The sequence below is a fragment of the Caretta caretta genome, chromosome 21 (genome assembly GCF_965140235.1).
Source record: "Caretta caretta isolate rCarCar2 chromosome 21, rCarCar1.hap1, whole genome shotgun sequence".
NCBI classification, from domain to species: Eukaryota; Metazoa; Chordata; order Testudines; family Cheloniidae; genus Caretta; species Caretta caretta.
The window spans coordinates 10,970,634-10,989,118 of record NC_134226.1 but is presented as its reverse complement, the minus strand read 5'-3'; the positions used below and the strand labels follow the sequence as shown (position 1 = coordinate 10,989,118).

Sequence of the window (18,485 nt, the reverse complement as noted above, 5' to 3'; positions counted from 1 at the left end):
CAGATTTCAAAGTCCCCAAGGTGTTTGAATCTGGGCTTTTTGATTCAGCGCATTATAAAGAATGGAGCCATTTGCAAAATTCAGATCAAGGTTTGCATTCCAACCTCCACCCCCAAAATAGCCAGCACTTTGGCTCAGCCTGTGTGTGATCTCTCTGCCCCAGTCAGTCTTTAATCTTTCTGCTCAGACTGCCAACTACGTATGGACATCTGTCGGCTAAGAACTAGACAGAGACCCACCAGCACTGCACAGGGCTTTCTTGACTGCCTTATTCTTGTACCTGTTTTTAAAGGGATTTTTCTTTTTTTTTTACATTTCCGCAGTTTACTCCTACAGGGAAACAAATCAACAGAAGATGACAAGATTATAGTACAATAGAATTTGAACAGAGGGTAGAGGATTGTTTAAACTGTACATTTCATAACAGGCCAAGTTACCTGGTAATGTTGATCTTTTATATTATAATTTTTTCATTTGTTTTCTTTTGGTTTTGGCTGCTGAGACATTGTGGTCCAGGTTCAAATGAAGCATTTAGAAGGGAGACAAGGTTATCTGTCAAATCCTTTGTAAGAATTTAAAGAAAAATATACATACATGTTTTATTTTGTTTTTGTTTTTTTTAACTTAAAAGAGCTGCCTGTGTTGGCTGCTGCCTTTGTATTTCCTTCTGATAATTTTGTATTGTTTACATGTCAGAGTAGGAGCTCAAGTGCTTAGATTCCCAGCATATGTTGTATCTCGTTGCCTTGAAGTTCTGATGCCTTGCGGGGGGTAGGGGTGGGGGGAGACAGCTTTGTGTCTTCTGAAAAACAGTGAAATATGTGCCATGTGATTATTTGTGTGTGTAATGAAGAGGGGGAAAATTGATGTGAATCAAGTGGCTAATAGACCCCTCCCCTCGCCGAGGATCGATCCAGTAACCTCCTCTCTATTACAATGAACAATGGTCTAGTCTGTTTTGGGGTGGTTGTTTTTTTCAGTTTGCAGTGGAAAGGGTGTATGCAGATATGTGCAAAGTAAGTGTTTCCTTGCCTCTGTGTATGAGAACGTGTGTGCGCGTCCCTATATATGTGCAGGGAACATGCACGGTCCAAGAGCGTGTGTGTGTATGAAGGCTGCGGGGCAGTAGTAACAAACTTTAAGTGTAGGGAGCAGCTGCTGCTGTCCACCTTGATTTTTGCTATAGCAACATGATGTCAAAGGCAAACAAAGCTGCCCTTCTGCCATCTCTGTCACCCCAGCCCTGCAACCTTTGGTGGTGTCTCAAGTTGGGAACCCATAAACACATGCCAGTTTGGTCCGTAGATCCTCCTTTGCTTTCCCCCATCCCTTTCCCTTATTGCTAGGGCAGAGGCACGTTCTTGCATGAGGCTGTATGAAAATGTTCACTCACGTCTAGGTGCTGCTTTTGCACAATCAGACCTCCTGTCCCCCTGGACTACTGTGCCTTTAAGGGAGCAGGTAAGGACACTGCCTAAAGAGGTGACCCAGTGATGCTTAACACCCCCAATAACAAGGCAAAACACACAGTGCATGAATAAAATAATCCTTTTTCTTTATTACTATATTTTTAAAGTATTATCTGTTTTTTTTCCTTTATGGAATAGGCAGCCTTGCGTGCCAGATACACTCTCCTTCTCCTAGTGTAGCTTTGCTCACAGTAACACTGTTAATTACAGCCTCAGGATTGCCCCCCAAACCTCCAGGGCTCTAATGGGAAACGTTAAGCAAAGGCCATGCCCCCATTTCTGTCCTCTCCCTCGAGAGATACGTCTAGAGCTAGACAGACAGTGGCGTTATCTCAACCACTGGAAACTCTGTGCCCTTATATATGAGCCCTGGAAGTTTCCCTCGGCCATAAAGGGGCAGCCTCCAATTTTAAAGCCTCATAGGTCAGGTTTGCCTTCTCTTAACCCCGCTACTTTCTGGCGGTGGTTCGGCCCTGTGGGGAAAGGCGGAGGGTGGAGTGCTTGCAACATTCTTTTGCCAGGGTAAAGGCTTTGCCCTGCGTGCTCTGCCCATGCCACAACCCTCCATCTAAATATAGAATTATTCTCCTGGGAGTGGTGTGTCTTTCCGAGCCTCCGTGATGGATTGGGTGACCGGAGGCTGCCCACTGAGAAGGCAATGGATTTAGGAGCTAACACCATTCAGTGGAGCAGTCAAGGGGAGGAAGTAGAGGACTTGCTCCATGTGGCGGATTAAATATTCTTAAACTGTGCTTGAGAGCCTGACCTAAAAGTGACTCAGCTCAGTCCTATTAGGTTACAACCTACTCCGGGAAGCTATTGGATAATGTAGGGACCACTCCTGCAGAGGGGCCTCCAAACTCCGGCCAAGCCCGGTCTGAATTCAGAGCGCTCAGGATCTTGCAGGACTGCACTCTTACGTTGTGATTTACCCTAGTGTTTGGGTTGCATCTTGCTTGCTCCTTAGGGAGTCTCGGCATCAGGGGAAACTCTCCTTCAAAGGACCTTTACTGAGAGAAGAAGTGTCCATCTCTGGTTATTGCTGGCTGGCTTGGGAGACAGGTCACGTGTCTTTCTAAAGAGAATGGGCCAAATTCCTCTTGGATGTGGCTCTGCTGACTTCACTGGAGCAACAAAAGAGATTTTTCCTTTGCACCTTACACTCAGTTCCATGTTTCCCATCCCCGGCGCCCTAAAGCAGAGGGAAGTTCCGATGCCTTCCATGCGGGACATGGCCAACTCCCATCTCTTTACCTATGGTGAAAACATTCACCCACTTGACGTAAGGGCTGTTTCTTCTGTCCCAGCTGGACCAAGGCCCTGGAGTCACTGCGTTAGAGCTGTTCTAAGATTGGCAAAAACTAAATAAAGCCTGAGTGTCCCTCTCCTGCCATTCCAAACTCAAAGTTCCTCTGACCTGGAGCTGCAGTGCGGAAAAGGCCCTGCCAAACATTCCTGGAACCGAACATCAGGAGGTGAGATGGGCCAAGGGGGTGGCTATGAGGATTGGGTTTCCCCTGCCCTTTCAGGCTTGGGTTTGAATTGGAACTTGGGCCTCGGGTTGGACAATGCTAAAATCCAATGCTGCATGATCGCAGCCTCGGCGGGAGGCAAACACACCCCCACAACTCGATCTGGAGAGACTCAAAATCTTGCAAGGATCTTGGCTTCGTCCTGACAGCAAAACTTTAGACCCCCTCCCCTGCATCTGGCTTTGGATCTGACTTGGAAGCAAAGCCCTTGAGGCAGCATCAGGGATTTGGTCCACTCCCTCCTCCCCATTAACAAAGGCTTCATGGTGGAGGTCCTGGCCCATCTCCTATGAGGAGCAATAACAGAGTTGGTCTTCATTGCAAATGGCCTTTTCCACCTGTTTCCTGAGCTCTGGCCTGCTCCTGCAACAGGCTCAGCTTCTCAGCACCTTGTAGGGATGTGTTTTGAGAACACTCAGGTCCTGGTGGTCAGAGGGACTGAGCCCCCACAACTCCAGATTAAGTCAGCAAGCGCTCAAGGCTTCTGAAAACCAGGCCCCCTGGTTCTTGAGCTTCTCTGGAGGAACACAACAGGGCCTGCCCAGCTGCTGTTATGCCTCCTTCAGGTGCAGCGATAACTCGGCATGCAACGGGTGGAGGTGGAAGGCCTGGGCGAGAGGAAGGCAACGAACTTCCTGTGCAGGATGTGGGGGGGAAGGCACAGCACCAAGTGCCCTCCTTCCCCCACCATGCTGGCGATTGAGAAATATCCCTGCTCTTACTCCCTACACTCACTGCCTGCTACAAACCAAACCCAAAAGTAATGCTCATCTGGTGAAGGTGACAGTTACATCTACACCGGGCGGTATTGGAGCACAAGAATCAAAGGAGGTTTTAAATCCATACAACGATTACATAGCTCAGTTACTCTTTTTGTTGTTTTTGTCGTATCCACAGTAATACAATCACAATATATATATATATATATATTTCGATAGATCTTTTTTAAATTGCACAATGTACAAAAAACAGGTGCAGTGCTGAGACGACAGCATTTCCTTGACTTTTGTTGTTGTTAACTAATGGAAGAAACAGAGCTGAAGGTTGGAGAGGTCTTGTCTATGTTATCCGGTATGCAGCACATTTATTTGGGCAGGAAGAACTCTTGGTCACCGGAGTCAATAATTCATGAACTAAACAGATTGAGGAGGAGGGTGTGGAGGGGAGGTGGCTGATGAATTTGAAGATGATGGGGGATAAATAAGCAATGATCTGCGGCTTCCTGTGGAAAAATCAGGAGGAGCTTTTCTCCTTGAACTGCTCAAGGGGTGAGGGTGAGGAATGGGAAATAACCTGTTACCCGTATGCCCCCGTGGGCCATATGGAATTTGAATCCGCTTTTTAAAGTGTTCTCTGTAGTTTTTCTGCACCTCCAAGACACCAGCTGCCCGGGTGGAGGCTGTCTGAGGAGCACTGTAGCCAGATGCTGAGAGGAGGTAGAGCCTGCTGGAAATGGGGCGGGCAGGGTGAGCCAAGGGTCAGCTGTGACTCATGAAGGGCTGCTCTTGCCAGGTAGGGGCAATGGAGGCATCCAGCTGGTGCAGTGGTTCAAGTCCAGCTGCCCACGTTGTAGGACAAGTGGCTGGAAGGCCAGGGTGAGCCCAGCTGAGATGTTGGCTGGAAGAAGCCATTGAAGCTCAATGGAGGAAAACCATCTGCCAAGGGCTCACAATGGGTTATTTCATGCTGAGCTTTCCCACTCTCCGCAGGAAAAAAATAATCCTGCACAAACAAGCAAAGGAAGCTACGTTGCAAGGGGCAGGGCCAGGATGAAAAAGAGCCAGGTGGAGGCTGAATACCAATGGAGTGTTTAGCTCCATTCACTTACACTCAGGGCAGGAAGAGGCTTCTCAAGACCTGCCCCAGGGGAGTTGTTAATAAGTCTCTAGCAGAAAAGTCTACCAGTCAATATCTTTTTGTCCTGAGTGGGCGGGAGGCCGGGGAGATGATGTCTTGCTAAATTCTGGCTAGGAATCTCCTGAATGGCTCGTCTTTGCATTTGGCATTGATGAAACCAGCCTGAGGCTCACCCAGGGATTAGGAAAGGAAATATGTGGTTGGATGAGAAGTGACTCAACTTCATTGCCAGCAGGAGGAAACCGCTTTGACAACTAGGCGTGCTTTTGCCAGCTTGTCTCCTGGGAAGATTTTGGGTTGGGTTATGTTGTGAGCCTACAGAGTAACACCCTCCCATTGTGATCAGGAAAGCTGCTCCTTCCAGCGCGGGCCTTCTGGAAGGCCCCACTTACAAAGCATCCCAGGGCTATGAAATAATCTGTACAGATGGAGCTCAGACCTGCGTTGTTTGCACATAGGGTTATAGGCTCAGGAGCGTGTCCAGTGCAACAGAGAGTGATGACAACATGAGTAGCTGTGTGGTGGTTTAGTCTTCTGGTGACCTCTCCCACAGACTACGGCCGTCAGTGTTCTCTCAGTCTTCAGGCCAAAGCCACTGGTGAATGGCCATCCCTTTGTTCCAGGGGAAACTTGACCCTTTGAACAGCTCCTGCCTGCTTGTCTCTAGCAAAACCTTCCAAGGAAGATGTTCTAAGAAAGATGTTCTGTTTGCTGTGGGATGCCAGCCAGTATTCACACCCCCGGTCTGATTGAAGCAGAAGCAGAAGCAAAAGCAAGTGTCCCTTTCTCCCGTGGTCCTCACTTTGCTATCCTGGCTTGTGGGAGGTTAAAAAACTGAGATACCACAGTTCCATGTAGCGTTTGACTAAGGGATTGTTCTTTCATAGCCCTGGGATGCCACCTTTGTGCCCTTGTGGGGACCTTCCACCTGCCACTGATGGAAGAAGCCACAGGCATTCACCAGGCGTGGTTAGCGCTTGGAAGGCTGGGTGTGGCAAGGTCAGCTCCTTCTGCAAGAGCTACAGCAATGTAATGGCCCCTTTCCTCCATGGATCAGAGTAAACACCAATCCCTCCCCATCCTCTCTTATTCTCAGCGAGGAGACCCTGGTTGTTTCACTCCAGGCAGATTTTGCTTTGATGTTCTCTTCCATTTGGCATTTACTCTTTGGTTCCCAAACCATTGCCTTTAGGCCTGATGCTGATCTAAATCCAGAGTAAAACCTCTGGGACTCTGGCAGAGTCACTCCAGATTTACACCAGTGAAACTGAGATTGGAATTGGGCCCTACACGCTTTACTTCCTTCTCTCGGGGCCGAGTGCCTGGTTCTGCCATGTTTCCAGCTGATGCAGAACATCCCGTTGCTATTATCGTGGCTCGGGAAAGTCTCAGGGTCCAATCCACCCCCGCTTAAGCTCACTGAGGTCAATGGAGTTGCACAGGGGGGAATTGCGTGCTGGAGCACCCACACCTAGACTGCTGGCAAACAGAAGTGCAGGCTTGGCTTGGAAGTCAGGGGACAGGTCATGTGTGATCAGCATGGCCTATGGGGTGAAAATGCCTTTCACGAGGAAGGTCAGAGCAGCTGCTGGGGAATCCTATTCACAGTCCCTCCAGGGAGATCACAACAGGACTCAGGGCCATGAATGGGACTGGAGGACACCTATTCTCATGAATGGGACTGGAGGACACAGCAGCTTGCTTTATAGCTGTCTTTCCTCTGTGTTGCAGCTTCAGCACCTATCCCCACCCTTACACTGGTTGGGCTCCAGGCTTGGAATCCATTCCATACGCACCAATCCAGTTCCACGGTCTCTTCTCTTGGAAGCTGCGTCCAGAGCCCATACCAGGTGCGCAAAGCTATCCAGATGAGTTCTTCTTAGCTTTGTTGCCACCACCTGAAGGAGGGGCCCTCTTCTGTCTGACACTAGTGCAGGCTTCATTTACTAAATGCTTCTCATCTGTGACTCTTCCACATGCGTCCTATGCAGGGTGGTGGCCTGGAGCATCTCCCACGCTACGCACCCAGTCAGAATGCCAGGCAACTCCTCTCCATGCCCCCTGCACCATCCATCAGGTGGTTGGGGGAGAGAGCCTATGCACATATAAAGGGAATCTCCTGCACCCATCCACATCGGGTTGGAATAAATATAAATCTCCACCACATTCCAGTGCAAAGAACGGGACAGTGAAGTGTGGTCCCACCTTAGTTCAGGGTCAGAAAAATAGTCCCTCTGATGGTCCCTGGTGAGATTGCTTTCCTAGGAAGGAGGTCTTGATCCAGGCCTAAGATTCATCCCAGCCTGGCACCCTGTATCACCCCAGCTCCTGTCACTGTTACGAAGAGGTTTCCAACAGCGGTGAAGCAGCGGTGCAAATCTCCAAAGAATCCAATGGAAGAGGTGATGCATTTCAAGGCCTGGTTCGCTCCCTCCCAGAGTGCAGGCCTCCATTAGCTTTCACAGGCCTACACTGCTCTCCACATCACAGCAGTGTACCAAGCATCCCCTGAAGAGGGAGCAGGAGTCTGCATTGTGGTTCAGGGTCCACGGGTGCCTTTGCTCCAGCGTGCCCAGGTTTTGCCAGATGCAGAGGCATTCTTGTCTCAGACCGGAGAACTTGTACAGCCTTGCTGGGAACCTGGACTGAGGAAGTGATGAAATGTCACTGAAGAGCATTGGAAGGAAGCCTTTGCTGAGTCCAGGATGACAATAGGATACCAGCAACCACACCATAGTGATGTCTGATTGGAGGAGGAAGAGGGGAAGACCATACTCTTAAAAAAAAAAAAAAAGAAAAAAGAAAAAAAAAGGGGGGGGAGGTCCCCAAAGCTTTCACTGGGATGAGGAATCTTCCTTTAATTTACAGGCAACCATTCCTCCTTGCAAGACATCAATAAGCCCTAATCCTTGCCCAACTCCAAGACTCAGGGTGGTCAGCTGGATGGGAGATGTACAGTCCATGGACGTGGTTTGGGATGAATGGGAGAGGGCACGGGATAGGTAGGGAGATTCCCTCCCCCCTTCCTTCCCCAAGGACGGAGAAACTGGAGAGACAATGAATAGGGAGGGTGAGTATAAAAATCTGCACATAAATAAAAGGGGATAAATTCCATTCTCCCATTTTAATTTGGTTATGTTCCAATAGGGCAAATTTGATCTGTCCCAGCAGTTGACGCGCCATGAGTTTCAGAACAGTTCCAGCCAATGGGAAGGCGGCTTATGATTACAATTGCCTTAAAAACCAACCAATCAGAAGCCCTGGAAATGTTCTCGTTGGTTGGGCTTTAAAATCTTGAGGTATTGGCTTTTTGCTTTGAAAAAAAAAAAAAAGACTGACAACGTCGACCTTTCGCTTCACATTATCTTAAAAGAAGAAGAGGAAGAAAAGCCAGTAGGCAAAATACTCTTCAGAGATGGCTCTTAAAAAAATAAAAGCTTGGTTGGAAAATATGCTTGAATCTCTAACGGTGCAGAGTGAGTGACCAGACGGCAAGATGGCTGGTTGGCTGATGCAGAGAAATGACGACGACGGAGGGTTTGTTTATTTTCGGACAGCAAAGACGAGAACACCACGAGGTTAGATTGACTCCACATAGTTGGCTGGGTAAAGGCCGAGTTGCCCATTGTCTAGACGCCCTTTGCACCATCCTTGTTCATCTTCTTCACCTAATTTGGTTAATTCGTCGCCTGAGGCAAAAAGCAGAAATAAAGAATTCACTGCCAGTTCGCCGTCTGTGGCCCTCTTACCCTCAATGCACACACCATGGATGGTTAGAGGGGCCTGAACCTTGAATTTCCAGTCTGGCACTCTACCACTTGAGCTGAAGGAGTAACTCCACTGGCTGATAGCAGTGGAAAGTACTTATCCAGCTACCGCAAGGGGACATGTAACAGAGATTGAAAAAGTGGATTCTATGGATCTGTGTGTTGTGTCCCAACTTCCGTTCTGTACTACCCTAGTTAACTCATACCGTTCCCAAAGTGACTCCCACTGGATGGATGTGTTCCAGGCTCAGGCCATGAGGGAGGGGTTTCTGCAAAGTTGGAGCCAAACCAGCCATGCCTTGTTTGTGTTATATAAGTGCGTGAGGAGCCAAAAACTTCCCCCCTGTCCTCTATGTTCACGGTAAACACTGGGGGGCTTGGGTAATTCAGACGTGGCACCACTGCGTTAACTCAAACTTTCACAAAACAACAAAAACCCTCTTATGTAGCCCCAGACCCCTGGCTGGGCGGAAGTCTCTTAAAAGGGCCAGCTTCCCACCCCCACCCCCTGCCCTAACCTCTGCTGTGCCAGGATGCTAGCACCAGCTGCCGGGCGTGCCCTGCGCCATACCCGCTTTGAAGCTCAACTCATCCTGCTCCTGCCCGTCGTAGTCATATAGAGCCCGCACACGCATCCCTTTCCCCGCCGGCTCCTCCTCAAAGGGGTTGGTGCCGCCGTTGGCCTCGCTGGCGCTGAGGGAGTTGCCGCCCTCGTCGTCCGACCACTCAGTAGTGTAGGGCTGGCTGCGCTCATAGCTGCTCACGCTGGGAACGCAAAGCAGGTAGAAAGTGCTGTGAAGAGAGGGAGGGAGGGAGGCCCGGACGCAGGGGGCAGGAGTGTGTGGGTCCCAGCAGAAGAGGGAGTGTAAGCTGCCAGGGCCTTCCCCAGACACAGAGAGAGCTGGGGCCTCGACAGCTGGATTTCACCTGACAAGGGGCGGAGTCACACTGACACTCAGATCGCTGCCCCAGAGCCAGAAGTTACAGGACTGGCAGCAAAGACCCTCGGCTGTATCACGGCGTATCCCCCAGGAACCACCCGCAGTGGAAATAAATTGTATGAGAGGGCTTCTAAACAAAGAACAGATGTATGTTCCCTGCTTCCCCCTCCCCCCCCACCTCCACTGTGTCTCTGCAGCCCTCCCCATCCCTCCCTGTGGACTGGAAATCGGAGGGCCCCCCCCTCGCAGCTTGGGCGTTGTCACCTGCCACGGTCCCCGGCCACTGCTGCTGACTCGCTCACTGCAGTGGCGTTGGTCAGGGTCACCCCTTCGTTCTTCTTAATCTTCTCTCGCCTTGTTATCGTGTGCGTGATGTCCAGGTTCCACTCCTGGAGACACAAAGCAACATGTGCCCCTGTGCGCCTGCCAGGCTCTCTTCACCCACCTACCCGCCACGGTCCCTTCCCCATGCCCAGTGCAAACCCCTCCCTGTCCCCCTCCCCATTTACGGCAGCTGGAACGGGGCAGGCGGGAGCCTCACCTCAAACTGGGGCCAGTTCATAGGCATCCCCGGGCCGCTGGTGCCGCGGAACCACCTGAGGTCCTCCTGCGCGTCCGCCATGCGGATGGTTTGCTCCAGCTCGCGGTAGACGGTGGTGTAGCTGAGGGAGGTCACAAGCAAAGCAGAAGTGAGGAGCCCCGGGTGCCCCCTGCGCTCACAGACGACAGAAGCTCCTTCGAGCTGAGCCGGGGAAGGACTGTGGACGCTTACTGGCAGAGAAGGCAGCGGTCGGGGGCGGTTATGGGAGGACGGATCGGAACTACGGGGCAAGTGGGACTCCGAAGCGAACTCAGAACTGGCATTCCTCCTGCTGGCCACAGGAGGGAGCCAGGCCACGGCACAAATCCGCCTGGCCTGGCCATTGATCCGGGGATATCCCTAGATGCGGCTGGAGCCACTGCTTCCAGCCCTGTGCCGTCCATCTGCCCTCAGTGGGACTGGGTCTGACTGGCCTTTGGGAGCCTCATCCAGCATCCTCTGGGGCCTGGTTCATGGCAGCCTGGCCAGTCAAGTCACTGGAAACCCCTCTATTTCCCATATGCTGCTGCCCTCGCTCTCCCCACCACCCCCGTGGATGTGGTTACCTGCTGCTCTCAGCCAGGTTCAGGTGCCGCTTGATGTCCAGCAGCACCTCCTTCAGGAAAATGAGCCTCTTCTCCTCGAACTGCTGGCACTGCTCAAACACCTGCTCCATGCTCTCCATGTACTGCGGGGTGCACTTGTTCAGCTCCTCCAGCACCTTCTCGTACTTCTCTTGGGTCTGCGGGCACAACCCGGGGCCAAGGCTAAAGCCCAGGCCCCCAAAGCTCCTTGCCTGGGCCCTGGCAGAGCCTCTCCCCACCCCGGGTCCAGCTTGTGATGAACCCATCTCCGTTTCTGTGAGGGCAGGGAACCTAGACCGTCAGCTGGGACAAATCAGCTGAAGCCCTGACGTCAACGGAGCTATGATTTATACCACCGGGGGACCTGACTCCCCTGGAGAGACACTCCTTTACACCAGGTGGGGGTCTGACTCCATTGGAGTGATGCTGCTTTGTGCCAGCAGGGGAGCGGGCCTTCTCTCCCCTAACTGTTGCTTCCGCTGCACCCGCAGCTGCACCTGCTGCACCCAGACGCCAGTTGTTTGGGGTTGGCTCAGGGGCTGAGATGGGAGAAGCAGATGTATCGCCAGAGCCCCTCTTTCAAGGACAAAAAAGGCCAGTAGCCTCTGATAGCCTGGTAAGGCCTTTTCCTGGAGGAGACAGAGTGGGGTTCCAGGCGGATTCTCCCATCTCTCCTGGTTCTAAGGGCCAGTACAATGTATCCTGGCTGCCCTGGAGACTAGAACTATGTAGCCACAGAGCCCTGGCAGCGAGGCAAGTTTCCCGCAGGCTGCTCTGCCAGCATGAGTCACCATGGACCCGTAGGGAGCTGGGCGTGTGTCTGGCCCCCCACCCCCTTCCCTCAAGGGCAGCAGCTCGCACCTTTTGCACATCTTGCTTGCACTTTTCCACCTTGTCCTGGAGCTTCTTCTGCTGGTCTGCAGTGATGGACTGCTCCGCCTTGCTGTTGGCTTCCCGGGTCATGGCCAGCTTCTCCTCTTTGCACGCCAGGTGATAAGCTTTCTTGGTTGTCTCCACCTGTTGACAGGAGGTGGGGTGGGAGAGCGAAGGAACCCAGGGCAGATGTTTGCAGATGTTCTACCTGTAACCCTTATCCCTTCCCCTAAACATTTCTGTGCTCTAATTGGGCTTCCACCCTGCCTTTGTGCTGTCTCTCCCCAACTCTGCGAATGGAGACTTGGGCATGGTTTTGTCTCATTCCACCTTCTCCCAAGTGCAATGGTGTGTTCGGAACTGAGGTCCTCTGGGGTCGGTGGCCGAAGAACGGGCAGGTACAAATTATTCTCGTGTGTACTGCAGTAGCACCTAGGAGCCCCAGTCCTGGGCCGGGACCCCCCTGTGCACAGACACCGAACAAAAAGAGGGTCCCCTGTTCCTGCTTCCTACGTTCAGCCCTTGGGAACTTGGCCAGCTTCTCAGGAACAGTGCAAGAGGCGTTGAATGGGGAACTCCACGGGAAAACAGGCACCTGTCTACCGCCCCTTGAAGAATGACTGGTTCTCCCAATGGCACAACAGGTACCAGTCCTGGTGCCCCACCAGAGATGGGGATCCCCTGGACACTATGCGCCCCGCACTCCTGCAACCCCCTGTGACTGGTGCCTCTGTGGTTACACCAGGCATCTTCCTCCTAACTGCTCCCAAGGTACAACCAATACCTCTGGCCATACAGCTGCACCTTCTCCCCCGCCCCGCCACATGCTCTGGTGCCTGTGTGAGTGGCTTGGGCACCTGCCCCCATCCTAGCGGCCCTGTGGGTACAGTAGGTGGGCTCTTTCCTCCCTGACCTCGTCAGGCTCTCAGTGGTTCACCTCTCCGTCAGCAGGCCCGCTCCACCCTGTCCCGCCTCCTACCTCCTTCATTTTCTTGGCCCAGGGTTTCTGTGCTTTCCGGAAGCCGTCGTCTGCCTCCTTGGCCTCCTTGAAGCCTCCCATGATCTGTTTGTGGTAGGCGTCCTTCTGCCAGTTCTTCACCTTCTCAAAGTCCTCGTTCAGCAGGCTGTTCTTCACATCCTGATGCAGCTCGCTCACCTTGTCCGCCTCCGTCATCATGGCTCCCCATGCCCTCTCCAAGCTGCCGTACTGCGGGCCTGTGGGACGGGGCTGAGGTAAGTAATCGATGTCATGGCAATGCCCAGCCCTTCTCTAGTGGCTCCTGTCCATGAGTCCCGCAAAGTGCCCATTTCATGGCTGGGGAAACTGAGGCACAGAGCAGGTGGAGGGGTGGTGATTTGTTCAAGGAAGTGCAGCAAGTCAGGGGTGAGTCAGGAATGGAATCCAGGAGTCCTGTTTCCTTGTCCCTAGTTCTAACCCATAGGCCATGCTGCTGCCCCTTGTGAGGTCTGAAATACCCCTGACTGGCATATTTCTGACTGGCAGACTGATGGGGTTAAAACCAAACAAGTTGATTCTTTGAATCTGGACAGCCTGCTGAACTGGATGCTAATTCGGGGCCAGGCAGCAAGCCCACAGCTGTTATCTGGTGGGACTTCACAGCAACAGGGGGCGGGGAGAGAATTGAGATCCTCCAGCTCCAAAAAAACCAGGCCCCTGCTGCATGAGCTAGAGGAGAATCTCCATTAGCAGTGCGGGACCTATGCCACACAATCAAGCAGTTCTGATTCCATCCAGAAAAGGGCAGTGGGGCATGCATCACCAGCCAACTTGCTCTAGTTATTAGAGGACATCAAAATATAGATCTAAAGAATTTGCAGGGGGAAATGTATGAGCTCCGTTCCCAAGGACCCATTCTGGGGTTTCTCCCTGGTGGGATGAATGCTGCAGTGCCCCCACACCATGAAGGGCTGGGGACAGAGGCAGAGCCGTGATACCTTTCTCGATCAGCTGCTTCCACCTCTTGGACCAGTCGGTCAGCTGCTGGGCGTAGGCCTTCTCGATCTTGGCCCGCTCGTGGATGCAGTTCATCAGGTCATTGCAGAGCCGGTGCCCGTCGTCAATCCGCTTCACCGTCCGCTTGTAGTTCCCCACCTGCCGGAGAGATGGACAGCTGGCTGGGAACAGCAGCCGGCTGTGGCCAAGCCCTGCCCGCTCTGGAGACAGGAGGGAACGATGAGCGCCGGCCCCAGGCCAAACTGAACTGGGGGGTGGGTGGAGAGGGCTGGGGGTGAAATCAGCCATTTCTGGAGTGAGTGGTACTAGACTGGCTCAGGAGAGGAGTGGGCGGGTGAGAGGTTGGAGACTGAAGCTGGTCTATTTTAATTCACGTTGCTTCCCAGTAGCCCTCCTCCCCCCCACCCCACCCGTTGTCTCGCGCTGTGGCTGGATGACAGGACTGAAACGCTGCTCTCCAGAGAGGAGAGGCCATTGCCCTGCCAGGCTCCGTTTCAGAGGGTCACATTCAAAAGAAAGAAAGAGAACACCGGATTCTCTCCATAACTCACTCCCCCGTGCAAGGTCGCTGAGCTTCCGAGGCACCCTACGGCGGCGGTCGAGCTCCGAGCTGGATGCTGAACCGGGAACACACGCAGGGCTTCTGCTGCTCAGGCCCTGAGAGCGCAGTGACTGCAGCTGCAATTCCAATGCAGCCGGCATTCAATGCTCCGTGACAGCTCGCGCCGCCTGGGGCAGGAGACCGGGTTCCAGCGAGCCGTCAAGCCGCCGGGGGTTGTCCCTGGCTCTGATGATCAGGTGGAGCTCAGCCTCTTGCAGGGGTGGTCAGGCGGGGCGGATGAGGGTCTCTGCTGGGCCCAGCCAGCAGGGGGAGCTTCCCGTTGGTATGGTTTTGCCACCTCGGTTTGAAAACGTGGCTGCTTGAGGAGGTCGATGGCGCCCTCTAGCGGTGAGTTTGCTCAGAAAAGAGTGCAGAGCAAACCCTAGCGAGCAGAGATGCCACCCTCCAGGTCTGTGGGAGCACCTGACTATTCCACCAGCAGAGCCCACCCAGGCACCAGGGGAGGCAACAGGTACAATCTGTTGCTCCTCCCTGCTTGCTCAATGTCTCTCAGGGGGCCTCGGTGGGGGAACTCACCTCCCAGAAGCTGTCGGTTATTTCCTCCGCAGCTGCTGCAGACTCATCGTAGGAGCCAGACATGGTTCCCGTTCCTCAGGGTTTAATGCACACGCTCGGCCGCTCTCCGGGAAGCACCAGACCTCATGCACTGGTTGGAGGAAGGACAGGGTTCACAGCGGGAGAATGCATCATTCAGAGCCCAGCTCTGCCAGCTGCTGCCAGGCATTGCCAAAGCCCATTATAGGGAGCCCCCGCTGAAAATTTCCCAGTTAAAAAAAACAACAGAAAATTGATCTCCACCTTTTAAAAAATAAATAAATAAACCAACGCTGTAAAATATTTGGTCTTGGGTAAAAATGTTCAGGTTTTTTTCCTGAAAATTTCTAGTGAAACTCAACTTTTCCACACACCCACAAAAATTGGATTAAAAATCCATTTTTCCATAAAAAACAAGTTTAGAGGGAAAAGCCCAACTCCTCTTTTCCAAACTACACCCCATATCACCCATTTTGCCCACAAGTGAAATTATTATCATGCAATAATTAGATTACAGTAACCCACAGAAACCCCACTGAGGGTCGTGTTCCTGTTGCAATAATACTCAGCTCCTATATGGCACTTTTTGTCAGTAGATCTCAAAGAGCTTTACAGAGGAGGTCATGAGCATTACCCCATTTTACAGATGGGCAAACTGAGGCACAGAGTGGGAAAGTGACTTGCCAAAGGTCACACAGACAGCCAGGAATAGAATCCAAGTCCTAGTCCAATGCTATATCCAGTAGGCCACACTGCCTAGATGTACTAGATGCTTTACACAAAGCAAAGTTATGGTCCCTCCCCCAAAGAGTTTACAATCTGAGAAGCCAAGTGACATATGAAGGATGGGGGAGAAGGACCAAATCAAACAAAGACCAATTTTTAAGAATACATTTGTCATTTTTAGAAATAAATGAAGAAAGACAGTGCCAGCTAATCCTGCCTGCCCTGCCAGCCATCATTAATTGGCTGATTTCTCACAGGTATCAAGACTTAGAGGGATTTGAAAGAGAAGAGAATAATGCCCCTACAGATCAGTCAGGGAGGCTGTTCTGTACATAAAAAGTGGCCATTTCTGGGGGGGAGGGGGGAGGAATGTAACAGCCACTTAACAGACTAGAGCAACCCTGCAGAAAAGTTTGGGTTTGCAGGGGTGGGGAGGGTGCAGGGGGAGAGGGGAATGAAAAGCACTGCATCCAGTTGAAAAGGAAAAGGGAGTTTTGCCAGGTAGGCTATAAGTCCCCAATTCGGCCAGGGCCAACAATGAGCTTTGGAATGCTGAATTCATGATCCTAAAAATACTCATTTTTACTACACCATCTTTTCCTAGGACAGCCCTGAACCCAGCAGCCATGTACTGAAGAATTGAAAAGCACTCACTTGGATTTTGTACCCCAAAACCACTCCGCATTTATTAAAGCAAAGACAAGGCATGCATGGACTGACAGAGATCAAAACAGCGGCTTGACCGGCTCAGCAGCCAGCTCTCTCCTCTGAACAGGTCAGAAAAACCATTTCTTTCCACATCTCTAGCTTCAGAGTCAGCCATACTCAAATTTAATTAGACTAGCAGGTGAAGGCTAGAACGCTGGTTGCAACAATGTGACCTATTTTGCAAGTTCCCAAGTCTTTGAAAGCCATGGGAATGCAGTAGCTCCCAGAGAATCTAGCATGGTCCTCGTGTGTGTATATTGTGAAGTAAATAACCCTTTACATACTGGACAAAAATAAACCATAAGTAAGTCGGACTGGTACAAGTTCCATATTACACTGGTGCAGCCCATGTACAATGGGGTGTGCCCTAGGCTAGCTTCATCATACAGCCATGGAGACAGGCCCTTTTAGACCACACTCCTGTATTAAAAGGCTCCTCTCCTGGCATGGGAGAGGAATCTATATGTCCATCCATTTCTTGGCTTCTCTGACACTGGTCCAGAAGCAAGACCCTGCCCTGCCCTTGGGACCAGTTCAGGGCCAACTCAGCCCCCTTGCAGCCCTGCGTGTAAGTTTATCACATGCAGAGAGCAAGAGCTGGGCAGCTTGGCGTCTTGCTGCTACTGTCACAGTCTCGGGTCACGTGAGCGGTCGAGCAATGTTATTCAAGTCAATAACTTCTAAAATGGGAGGTGTCTGTACTCGAAACCACTGCAGAGGGATGGGCTGGGATAAGGCACCTCGGGAGACTGGCCTCCCCTGGTCCCAGCTGCGCCACCCTTCCCTTCTGCATTCAGATCCTGGCTGCATTAAAACAGAGGGAGAATAAATAACATGGGAAGTGGCTGGAGGCTTCTTCGTGTCTCAGCAGGGGCGGGATAATTCCGACCGCCTAACAGCTCCCTCTGTCCTCCAGTACACTCAGATACCAGCAGCACTAGGTTATGTGCGTCCCCTCCATCCATTATAACCACTCCATGCCACCCTCTGCACCGTATTTAAATCTCTACCCCCAAGAGCAGCCCTGCTCCATTCCACAGGTTTACTATCTGGAAAGACGTCCCCGTCGCAGATCCTGAATGAACTTATGAATAGCTCACGCAAGGTTCCGGGCAACGAGGAGGAAATAACCCATGGACCGCTTAGCAGAAGAATCATCCCCTTACCCAGATTTCTTCATGCCCTGCTGCATATCCCTGCTGGACTGAGTGGCACATGAAGGGGGGGATGGAGGGGGATAGGAAGCTGGGTTGCGGTGGTTGTTGGGGAAGGTGAGGGACAGGGGAAGCCAAGCAACAGGAAATTCTCCTCCTGATATTTCAACCTAATCCCCTCTGATCTTCTGAAAAACGGCATCCCCAGAGAGTCATGTGAGCCAGCCAAGCCACTTAACCCTTTGCCGCTTTGCTAAAGGAGGGAAGAGTTGGCATCAGAACAAGGCAGAGAGGCAGCTCTGGCCAGGGAAGGCCAAGCTGGTGCCCAGCAGAATGCTCATCTGCACCAGGTGCTTCCAAGTGGAAGGTGGAACTGGAGAGGCCGCGAACTTGCCTATGGTCAGGTCTCTTGTACCTATTCTCTACGGTGCCTCCTGCTGGGAGAAACTGGGAGTGGAGTGGCAGCGAGCTCCCTCCAAAATAGTGTTGATACAGTTTATACAGCACAGAGGAGGACAACTAGCCTTTACAGGTCTGAGCTAGAGAGGATGGAGAAGGTGAGGCACGCAGTGCCTTCAGGGCTCTCCCTGGCCGGAGATGCAGCCTTAGAGAAGATTCCAGGATCTTTTGTTTCTCAGGCAAACTGTTTTTTAGGAAACTTTTTCATCGAATCCCCTGAAAACCTCATCAACTATAATGAAAAAAGAAAAGGAGTACTTGTGGCACCTTAGAGACTAACCAATTTATTTGAGCATGAGCTTTCGTGAGCTACAGCTCACTTCGTCCGATGAACTGAGCTGTAGCTCACGAAAGCTCATGCTCAAATAAATTGGTTAGTCTCTAAGGTGCCACAAGTACTACTTTTCTTTTTGCGAATACAGACTAACACGGCTGTTACTCTGAAAACTATAATGAAAGCATCAAAGCTGGGGCTGAACCCAACCCCTGGGTCTGAGACACCTGCGGTTTGAAATCTGGACCCAGATCCCAGTTTTCTAGAGGGCCAAAGCAAAGCCCCAGAACTCTGGGCACTGAAGGGACAGATCTGGACCCAAATTTTGCTGCTTGACAGCTGGCAGTTGTTTTGCCTGCACTCTCTCCAAACTAGTCAGGGAGGTCACGGTCTTGTCTCACCAAAGCCTCCCCCTGGCAGCACTGACCGG

General features: G+C 51.9%; 1 protein-coding gene across 4 annotated transcripts in view; it reads right to left on the bottom strand.

Annotated features, from left to right (window-relative positions):
• Window positions 1-1,534: 1,534 nt before the first annotated feature.
• Window positions 1,535-18,485, bottom strand: part of PACSIN1 (protein kinase C and casein kinase substrate in neurons 1) — a 58,946-nt gene continuing 41,995 nt past the window's right edge. For 3 of the 4 annotated variants that reach the window (XM_048826554.2, XM_048826551.2, XM_048826555.2), the window contains exons 2-10: window positions 14,717-14,846; window positions 13,560-13,716; window positions 12,583-12,818; window positions 11,592-11,747; window positions 10,713-10,888; window positions 10,108-10,228; window positions 9,831-9,955; window positions 9,197-9,390; window positions 1,535-8,547 (exon numbers count right to left, since the gene is read on the bottom strand). In XM_048826554.2, the coding sequence (XP_048682511.1) occupies window positions 8,438-8,547; window positions 9,197-9,390; window positions 9,831-9,955; window positions 10,108-10,228; window positions 10,713-10,888; window positions 11,592-11,747; window positions 12,583-12,818; window positions 13,560-13,716; window positions 14,717-14,779 (1,338 nt within the window). In that variant the 5' untranslated portion in view covers window positions 14,780-14,846 and the 3' untranslated portion in view covers window positions 1,535-8,437. Of the gene's footprint in view, window positions 8,548-9,196; window positions 9,391-9,830; window positions 9,956-10,107; window positions 10,229-10,712; window positions 10,889-11,591; window positions 11,748-12,582; window positions 12,819-13,559; window positions 13,717-14,716; window positions 14,866-18,485 lie in introns of those variants that run through there. The other variant, XM_075122119.1, reaches the window with a different exon arrangement.